This window comes from Perca fluviatilis, chromosome 12 (assembly GCF_010015445.1).
Source record: "Perca fluviatilis chromosome 12, GENO_Pfluv_1.0, whole genome shotgun sequence".
Classification (NCBI taxonomy): domain Eukaryota; kingdom Metazoa; phylum Chordata; class Actinopteri; order Perciformes; family Percidae; genus Perca; species Perca fluviatilis.
This window is the reverse complement of record NC_053123.1, coordinates 33,410,753-33,420,648: the sequence shown is the minus strand read 5'-3', so window position 1 is coordinate 33,420,648 and position 9,896 is coordinate 33,410,753. Positions and strand designations below refer to the sequence as shown.

The 9,896-nt window shown below is 38.5% G+C and overlaps 1 protein-coding gene across 2 annotated transcripts; it reads left to right on the top strand.

The window, feature by feature from the left end:
• Positions 1-1,083: 1,083 nt before the first annotated feature.
• LOC120570538 (galactose-specific lectin nattectin-like) lies at positions 1,084-9,331 on the top strand. Of its 2 annotated transcripts, none has more exons than XM_039818930.1 (8): positions 1,084-1,213; positions 1,832-1,925; positions 2,197-2,221; positions 4,109-4,174; positions 8,157-8,239; positions 8,611-8,745; positions 8,916-9,027; positions 9,175-9,331. In XM_039818930.1, exons 2-8 carry the CDS (start codon positions 1,833-1,835, stop codon positions 9,234-9,236), a joined length of 576 nt encoding a protein of 191 aa, XP_039674864.1. In that variant the 5' UTR covers positions 1,084-1,213; position 1,832; the 3' UTR covers positions 9,237-9,331. The 2 variants fall into 2 exon arrangements, with proteins under 2 accessions (XP_039674864.1, XP_039674865.1); XM_039818931.1 differs by having other exon boundaries at positions 1,097-1,213; positions 1,863-1,925.
• Positions 9,332-9,896: the final 565 nt, after the last annotated feature.

Sequence of the window (9,896 nt, the reverse complement as noted above, 5' to 3'; positions counted from 1 at the left end):
AAGTTACCTTAAATGTCCACCACATTGTCACCGTGTTCATTTTCTGCCATGTTCCTATACAAGCCTGTTCATTGTGGCTGACATTCGGGAACGTTTCCCTACACAATAAAAGTGCACCTGTAAATGACGGGAATTATGTCAATAAGATGGAACAATGTGAAACATCTGGGAAGGAATTGTTGCGTTTCATGGACGGGAGCTTAACACTGATCTTAAATAATGGCAGAATGGAAGCTAATATAAAAACAGAAGGCCTGTGCAATTACTGTAATAAAATTTTGATCGCCATTATGATTTTTTCTCAAAATCACGAAAACTATGAATTAGAGAAAACCGATTATTTTGCACATTGCGTTTTGCAATTAACAAAAAAGATTTATAAAGGGACATTTTACATTAGCTTCTGCATTGAGGAATAAACCTCTACATATGTGCGGCCACTCTACCAACTGAGCTAACCCGGCCACCTGTTTCACTGTTTTCAAACATCTTTCCAAGCATGCTTAAAGGCGAGGTTAGTTACTATTTCCAATACACACTTTTGTATATATTGTTTGAAATTGTCTTTATGCCTCGACAGCATAAATAACTCATGGGCTCTGAAAAAGGTGCAAAAAAGATCTGTCATCTCTAGCTGCTATAATCTTGTAAAACGGCCACCAATGAAACCTTGCGGTGCACTTGTAAATAACCAATGAAATGTCTCTTTTCCCCGCAGCGTGTACTCTTCCCCTGCTGTGAGCAAGCCTGAGCTTGAAGAACGTTGTCGCCGGAAATAAATAAATGTAGTGCAGTAAAAAGTACAATATTTCCTTTTTTGGTGGAGTATGAGTATACAATGAAAAAAAGGCAATACTTGATTAAAGTACAAGAATGTTGACATGCAGGCTGCAATTTGTTAATGTTTCACCTCTAACTAGAAAATAATTGTGTAATAAAAGTGTTTACTTGTTCCGTGATCCTTTCCAAGCATCACCATGGTGATCATTGATTCAAACATGTTTTTTAGGTATCAAGATTTTCAGATGTCACGCGGCCTGATAAGGGTCTCTCTCAACTGAAATAGAGGGACGTAACTTGAAGGGTCATGCAGGCGTAGACGTACTCTCTTGTGGCGCTTTGATAAACTATATAAAGAGTGAATATCTTCCTTTACTGACAGTCATCAGCTGGTTGTTCTTCTCTGTGTCAGCCAATCATCACCTCAGAAAAGGTAATTATATTTCAATTTATTATCACAATTTAACTGAGAGGACATTTTATACACTTTACACTTTAAATATTAATCTAAATATTAAACCATATTTATATTAGCCTATATAATACACTCATAACTAGAGATGGTCAAATACCATTTTTTGCTTCCTGATACCGATTCTGATATCTGAACTTGCTTATTGGCCGATACTGAGTACTGATCACATACCAGTGTGTCATATATTTTATTATGTTTTAACAACTGTCTACTAATATCCCTGTATGGATGTGATATGATTTCTATCTTTGTTGTCGGTCTGGCTTAGGTTAAACTTTTTGTGAAACATGAACAAACTTTCTTTTATTCTCCAGTTTGACATTCAGTTATAACGGAAAAAGAACATACATAAACTACTTTAATGTAGATTTTCTTTCGGGCTTTATTACGTGGTATCGGATCAGTGCATAAACTCCAGTACTTCCAGATACCGATACCAGCGTTTTTAGGCAGTATCAGAGGTGATACTAGTATAGTATCAGAACATTTCTACTAATAACTAGCAGGATACTTTAATTGATAAATGGCTCTCTGATCACAGTCACTAATTGTCTGCATTTATGTCCTTGTCTGCAGTATGTCGACTTTGTTTAACGTCTTTCCACAGATGGCATCAGGCTTTCCGTTTGCTTTGTTGCTCTGTTTGTCCATCGGACTGTTGGCTCCATCTGTAAGTAAAAACTATGCAACTCTTAATTTAAAAACAACTTTATGTGTTGCACATGCAGTATGATGCAGTGGTTTCCCAACCTGTAAGATTATGAGACAGTTATTAAATAATGTTACTAGTTTTAATGTAGGCTGAGTGCAAACTGTAAGCTGAAACTTTTGATAAGTTTGTTCTGTGAAGCACTTTGGGCTGCATGTTTGTATCAAAAGTTGAGTTGAGTAGTCCTGTAATTAGACTGCTCGTGTTTAAATACGTCTTTTTGTGATCACAGTGTTATGGACAAACCTCCAGCCCAGGTCAGTACAGTATCTCTGACTCGTTGCTCTGATTGTATTTGACTTGTTTGTTCATATAATGTTACTAGGGTTTTTGTATTTTTTTTGTTGTGTGTGTGTGTGAGTCAAGGTTATTATAGTTTTGCATTTTTCATTAGTTTTTATTTTTATTTCGTTTTGACTTTTTGTTTTCAAATTCAGTTTAGTTTTAATTAGTTTTTAAAGCGGGTTTGCTAGTTTATTTTTTGAAAATGCTTAGTTTTAGTTTAATTTTTATTAGTTTTAGTCTTTTTCGTAATATGGGTTATTTGTTGGGGGCAAGATTCAAAAAGGTCAGAAAAAAGTATTGTGTAATAATAACTCAACAAAAACATCATACAATTTTAGAAATATGTATTCACAATGTATTCAACAATAACACCAGTACATAAAATGTACATATGATGATGAGCATAAATACAGTATCTCACAAAAGTGAGTACACCGCTCACATATTTGTAAATATTTCATTATATCTTTTAATGGGACAACACTGAAGAAATTACACTGTGTACAGCTTGTATAACAGTGTAAATGTGCTGTCCCCTCAAAATAACTCAACACACAGCCATTAATGTCTAAACTGCTGGCAACAAAACTGAGTACACCCCTATGTTAAATGTTCCGACTACACTCTTGAACCTGCACTTTCATATGTCTCTTTGTAGCTTTGCTTATTTAAAGCTAATGTATTTGCACTTACTACTAGTTGTCTGGAGTTTGAACCTTCACAGTTGAAAGCACTTAATTGTAAGTCGCTTTGGATAAAAGCATCAGCTAAATGACATGTAATGTAATGTAAAATGTTAAATTAAAATAGCTCCACATCATCACATACCCTTCACCATACCCCCACATCATCATCACATACCCTTCACCATACCCCCACATCATCATCACATACCCTTCACCATACCCCCACGTCATCATCACATAGCTTTCACCATACCTAGAGATTGGCATGGTTTTATGTCGGTTAGCCTAATAGCTGGTTTGATTTGCACTGAGAGATGATTTTATGGAAAGTACCCCATGCCAATCTCTAGGTATGGTCAGGGGTGCCGGACTTGGGGTAAAACCAATACTGATTACCAGGGCCCAAAGGGAGAGAGGGCCCTTGAAAAGTCTGGAATATATTTTATTTCACCTGGATATTTTCATTTCCTAATTAAATTTCACAATGCATGTCAGATGAAATGTAAAGTTAGTGTATTGGCTGAATAACTTGGTTGATTGACTGACTACATTTTGTATACAAAAAGACTATCTAAGGTCTCACCCACCCCTTGCTAATGCACGAAATGGTTTAGTCCATCTGCACACATTTTGTTTACATTAGATCAGTTGAGCATCTGGTGGAGCGCAAACTTGTCTTCCTCAAAGAAATCCAACTCAGGCTACCAAAAAGAAAGGAAAGACAGGAGGAGGAGAGAAAACAAAATGAGGGGAAACAATTGGTAACTGACTTATTTTCAAAGAAAGGCGAGCACAAACTAGAAAACGAAATTCATGGTGCTAGACTAATTGAATATCTCCGCGACCGTTGCCGAAAACAGACTGAGACAACCCATTGAAAGAACATTTACTTTCAAATGATAATTTGTTTATACATTAAGGTAAAGGTTAAATATATAAACTACACTAACAATGCTGTTTGCATATAACACACCATTGTAATAGCCTAATTTAAAACATGTTTAATTTCAAATTAATGGGCTATAATGTCTATAATTAGCAATAATAGGCTAATCAGTGTCATAGGTAGCTTGGTAGCTCATCGGTAGATACATATTATGTCAACATTATAGTTATGTCAGACTCAGTAGAAGCAGATGTTAACATTGTGAAACACATGGCTCTCAATTTCAGGAACTGTCCCACCAGGGAGTGGAGAAACAACAGACCCCTCATCCTCCTCTTCGGATTTGAGACAAGGTAAGCAAATATCAAAATTGAAGCAAACCATGTTTAGTCATTTTGACTGAAAGGTGTTAAGTAAAACTAACATCTTAGTGTTTTTTTATTATATTAGGTTAATATCAGATGTATCCTTCATAGAGAAAGATGATAGAGAACATCTGATTGAGGATGATGGGAGTGAAGACAGCAGGGAGCATGAGTGTTGCTCTGAGCACAGTGTGGAAATGAGAGCTGAGGAACTGGAAAGTAGGCAGAGCAATGTAGACCAGTTTTTGCCAGAGGATCCAGGACTATGGCCAGTTAAATTAACAGATGATCAGAGAGACACCATAGTACGCAGGTTGGCAAGTTAAGGTATAGAAAAAACAAACAAAATGTAGTAGTAACCACAGTAAAGTAGGCTAGAGAATGTTGAGAAAGGAGGTTTGAAATGTGTTTTATCAGTCTACTCTAAGCATTACAGTTAATAGTTATTACCCTATAAACATCTAGGCCTACAGATTCATGTGTACAGAGGCCCAATTATTATTTATAAGAGTTGAAGAGTGAAGAGGGAAGAGTTGAGGAACATGGGGGCCCATCAGGACTGCCTATGCATAGGGCCCAGGGTCTTGTGCTACGCCCCTGGGTATGGTGAAGGGCATGTGATGATGTGGGGCTATTTTAATTCCAAAGGCCAAGGGGACTTTATCAGGATGCATAGTATCCTGGATCCATGAAATAACTGGCCTATAACAATAAACATCTGCCTGCCTCTATGGGAATTTAACATAGGGGTGGACTGATTTTTGTTGCCAGGGGTTTAGACATTAATGGCTGTGTTGAGGTATTTTGAGGGGACAGCACATTTACACTGTTATACAAGCTGTACACTTAATACTTTACATTGTAGCAAAGTGTAATTTCTTCATCGTTGTCCCATTAAAAGATATAATGAAATATTTACTAAAATGTGAGAGGTGTACTCACTTTGGTGAGATACTGTATGTAAACAGTCTACACAAGACGCAGCAGTAAGCGCAAAATGTGTTAGTAACTGTGCCAGGAAAAAACCTAAATAGCCAACAGACTAAAGAAGACAGACATCAACAGGTGTTTTGAACTTTGGTTCGAGTAAAGTGGCGAACTTTCTGAAGTCAATCGACTCACACAGTTGTGTAGACATCCCAGTATCAAGACAGATATTAACCCACGTTTCCTCATGCTTCTAGTGTTGCTGCGTATTTACTAACCAGCAGCTACCGGGTCTCCGGTGAAAGCCCTCCTGTAGTGTTCTCTGTCCTGCTGTTGTCTCCATCATGCTGCCTGGCCCTGGCCCCATACATCCATGCCCTGTACCGGGCTTATATTAGCTTCTGTTTCGGGGGAAGGGGGCTTTGCGTTCTCCTTGCCCTGTCACTGCTTGTTGAGGTAAGCTAGGTTAGCCTCCTTGTGCACGCTTCTCAAATGTACTTTCAAATTCGTGGGATTTTTCCCTTAATTGTCCACTTATTTTACCACCTTCCACTGCGAGGCACTTGCTTTTATCTGACACAGTCATAACCAAATAGGACTCTGCTGCTTTCTTCGGGCTTTTGGTACCGCTATGGTGCCAGGGAGGGGCATGGACATGTTGTGTTCAATTTGACATGGAATGTCGGAATTTCTGGGTTCCCAGTGGGATACTATGTCTACATCATAGACTGAATAAAACAGGTCTATGTTCGGAAATGTCAACTCTGAAAGATATAATGTTATTTGCTCTGTGAAAACATTGACAAAGACAAAAACTAAGGACATTTACCCGATAATTTTATTTAATTTTAGTTAGTTTTGCAAACAGACATTACAGTTTTAGTTTAGTTATCGTTTTTTTTGTAATGCCTCGTTTTTATTTTTATTTCAGTTAACGAGAATGTTTTTTCCCACCTAGTTTTTGTTATTTCGTTCGTTTTCGTTAACGATTATAACCTTGGTTTGCGCCTCCTTCCTCTTTTCTCCATGTTGGTTTGTCTTTTCAACTTTCTCAAATTTTCAGGGAGACCAAGATGTTGCAAAATATAAGATCTTAATTCAACCAAAGACCTGAGTTACTCTGCAGAAGAACTGAAGACATTCTCTAGCCTGCCTTGCCATGTCATTTTTACATCTGGGAGTCCATATCAGTACGTCCCGCGTTTAACATTAGGTACCACATAAGGCCATTGACCTCGCTGTCCCTGGATGTATGCCCAGATGTTAAAGGAATACGCCGTAGATAGGTGGGACAACGCAATTTTTTGTCTCAGTATAAGTAATTAGGTTGTTTTTTTGTCTTTTGTTGGCTCACTTTTACTCACAACATGCTAACCGGCAACATAGGATTCCATTCACTACGCTAAGCTAACTAGCGGCGGCGCTGCCAGTGTTGCACTGGACCAAAACAATGCATGCACAAAAAATTCGTTGGCCCACCTATCTACAGCTAGAGGAGACCCCACCTATCTTCAGCTAGAGGAGACCCCACCTATCTTCAGCTAGAGGAGACCTCACCTATCTACAGCTAGAGGAGACCCCACCTATCTACAGCTAGAGGAGACCCCACCTATCTACAGCTAGAGGAGACCCCACCTATCTTCAGCTAGAGGAGACCCCACCTATCTACAGCTAGAGGAGACCCCACCTATCTTCAGCTAGGGGAGACCGTGATAAGCCCTATTTCAACAAACGGTGGCGTATCCGTTTAAAGGAGAATTCCGGTCGATTTCAACATGTAGCTCTGTTGTTTGTAAATTTGGAGTGCTGTCAGTAGCGCGAAAAACGAAAACAATTGGTGTTGTCTACACCGTGTTATCCTCCTGCTAGCCTTAGCACCCGGGAGGCTGAAACAGGACAAGTTTTAAATGTGCTTTTAGCCTCTTAACATGTTCAAAATGTCATTTCAAGTGCCTACCCATGTGAAGTGATTCCTCCCGAGTGAACACAGTGAATCTGACTGAAAGAAAGAAATGCATAAAAGTTGTAATAATTCCGCTCTGTTAAAGGAATATTTCACCGCTGGAAAGCTGAATATATCTTTAAATTGGGTCACTTATGTAGTAGAAATGTGAAAAGAAAATTGAAATTGGTGCCTTCTAGGCCGAAAAAAGCCAGAAATGTGTTTTTGCGCTTATATGGATGAAAGACACCAAATCCCAGAATGCACCTGCGCCCGCTTCATGAGTCCACTTCGCCAAGCCCGCCTAATGCTTGACAGACCGACAGAGGCATTCAACTCAACTCAAGCATGTTTTATTGTCATTTCAACCATATACAACACAACATTGCAAATAGAGTCTTTAAATGCTTCAGATGTAAAGTTATTCGCTGTCAAAGTGACGCCAAAATGAATGGCAGTCAATGGAATGCTAACGGGAGGTGATGATGTGATGTTAGCATCAAAATGGCGCCACAGGAGCTACGCATTCCGAGGAGAAGCTTACCCCCTGTGTAGGCAACACCGATTGTTTTCATTTTTCTCGCTACTGACAGCACTCCAAATTTACAAACAACAGAGCTACGTGTTGGAATCGACCGGAATTCTCCTTAAACTTCCGTTACATCTGCTCTTGACTGATTGCATCACGCGGAAAGATATATTATAGGTTTATTATATTATTTATTATTATATTCCCGATAGGGAAAAATTATGTTAGGTTTCTGAAGGAAGGATGGGAGGAGTTTGTAACAACATTTTCTATATAATGTATTAATAATACAAAACAGAAGACATGCAACACTGCCTCACAGAAGTTAAAAAAACAAAAGCCAGTTTGCTACGGACAGGCAGAGGTCGATCAACTTCACATGCTTCACTCAGTCTGCTGCCGGCCGGCACAATGAAGGTCTCCTCCCTCCTTTATCCAGGGAGCTGAGTGAGCACAAGCAATAACCAACCAAGCTGGAGAAGGGAGGGAGGAGGCACACACACGCAACAAAAAATACAAACTGCTACGTAACAAGAATCTAACTTTCTCTTTTTTCTAACATTGTCTTGAAGGTCCCTGCCCTCCTGGTTGGACTCAGTTCGGCTCTCGCTGTTTCAGTTTCAACTACCATGCAAAGAGTTGGGTCAATGCAGAGGTACAGCAGTTTTATCAAGACTGTCCTGACCTATATTTAGATTTCTAGTGGTGGTGTCCTCTAGTGGCCGTAGTAGTTAGCGACAGGAACAAAAAATAAATCACTTTACTTACTGTTTTGCTGATGTCATATCTACTACGGCCATTAGAGGGCCACCACTATAAACCTAAATATGAGTCCTAATTGCTGCTTGAACAAACAACTAATGGGACTGTTTTTTGGGGAAGGACAGACTCTAAAAGTATTAATACTTTGTCACAGTAAAAGTCTTGTGTAAAAATGAGATGTCCTGAGATCGCATTTGTTAAAATTGTGATTAGGTTTATGTTTTTTTCTTAAATGTTTTTAACCTATTATATTGTCTCCATTAGACCTTCTGCAAGGCCGCCGGTGGGAATCTGGCTTCAGTCCACTCAGAAGAGGAATATGAATTCCTCAGAACCTTCATTCACCAAGTGACCGGTGAAAACAAAGTTGCCTGGATCGGAGGCTTTGACTCAGTGCAGGTGAGACTTTTATCATCACAGGAAATGATGTCACTCGTCTCTAAAGGTATCGAGAAAATGAAATTTGATGAAAGAGATAAAGTACAGAAAGAGGAAAAGTACTCCAAATAAAACAATATAAAAAAGGAGGATCCTCTTGATTTGACTTTGAACCAATCTTTCTCCTCCAGGAGAAGGAGTGGATGTGGTCTGATGGATCCCCATCTCGACTCGCTACTGTGAACTTAACTCAGCCTGACAACGAAGGTGGACGTGAGCACTGTCTTGAGATGAACTATCACGGTAAAAAACAACAATATATAAAACATCTTGTCTTTTAAATAAACAAGATGATGCAACAATGACCTCTAAACTTATAGCAGGCGGTCATATTTTGCAGTCTGAAAGATTAAAAGTTAGACATTAAAATTTTGGAAAATCTCTCTACAGACAAATGGAACGATTACGTGTGTGAAAAGAAACGTCATTTCCTGTGCTCCATGAACCTGTGAGGCCTCCCGCCATCATGATCTCACTACAGCTCATCTATAATCTCTGTCACTGATTCACTTTCAGTTTGTTGTGCAGACAGAAACAGCTCTCCTCATTGACAGACCTAATTTCACTTGTTTAATACTATCTGAAGAGTTAGGAAACAGTTCACATTTGAGTTTTAAGGAAACTGACTCTTGAGCTGGACAACAAAAGCAAATCAGTTATTGGACTTCTTTAATCTAAATTTTAAAATAACACAAAAATTAAATAAAGAAAACATTAAAATACTCTGACATCTCCATTTTAGTTTGCTTTCGAATATTGTCTCTTGTCAGTCTTTGTCCAAAGGTAACAACATCCACCTACCAGACATTAGAGTGATGACGATCTTCATCAAAATTTGTCCAAATAGAAAATAAAATCCAAACAAGTTGTCCTAAAGTTCTTTGATACAAGAGGGGAGTTTCTGGTGTGTTGATCTTTATTCGCCTGTTTTCTTCACTATATAATCAATAAGCATTACAAAATAAAGACATATTGTCACAAACAGTGTCTGGTCCTGACTTATTGACTCTTGTTTTCTAAAGTGGACAAAATAGTTGCTAATTGTGAATATGCTATTGCTTTCTTTAAATAATTACAATAAAACAAGGTTAAGATACTAACCAAAATACAAA

Bases quoted from the DNA above. Each gene is read 5' to 3' on its own strand.
- LOC120570538 (XM_039818930.1), top strand. From the start codon at position 1,833: ATGTCGACTTTGTTTAACGTCTTTCCACAGATGGCATCAGGCTTTCCG. The intron at 1,926-2,196 runs GTAAGTAAAAAC...TTGTGATCACAG, and splicing joins TCGGACTGTTGGCTCCATCT to TGTTATGGACAAACCTCCAG. The intron at 8,746-8,915 runs GTGAGACTTTTA...TTTCTCCTCCAG, and splicing joins GAGGCTTTGACTCAGTGCAG to GAGAAGGAGTGGATGTGGTC.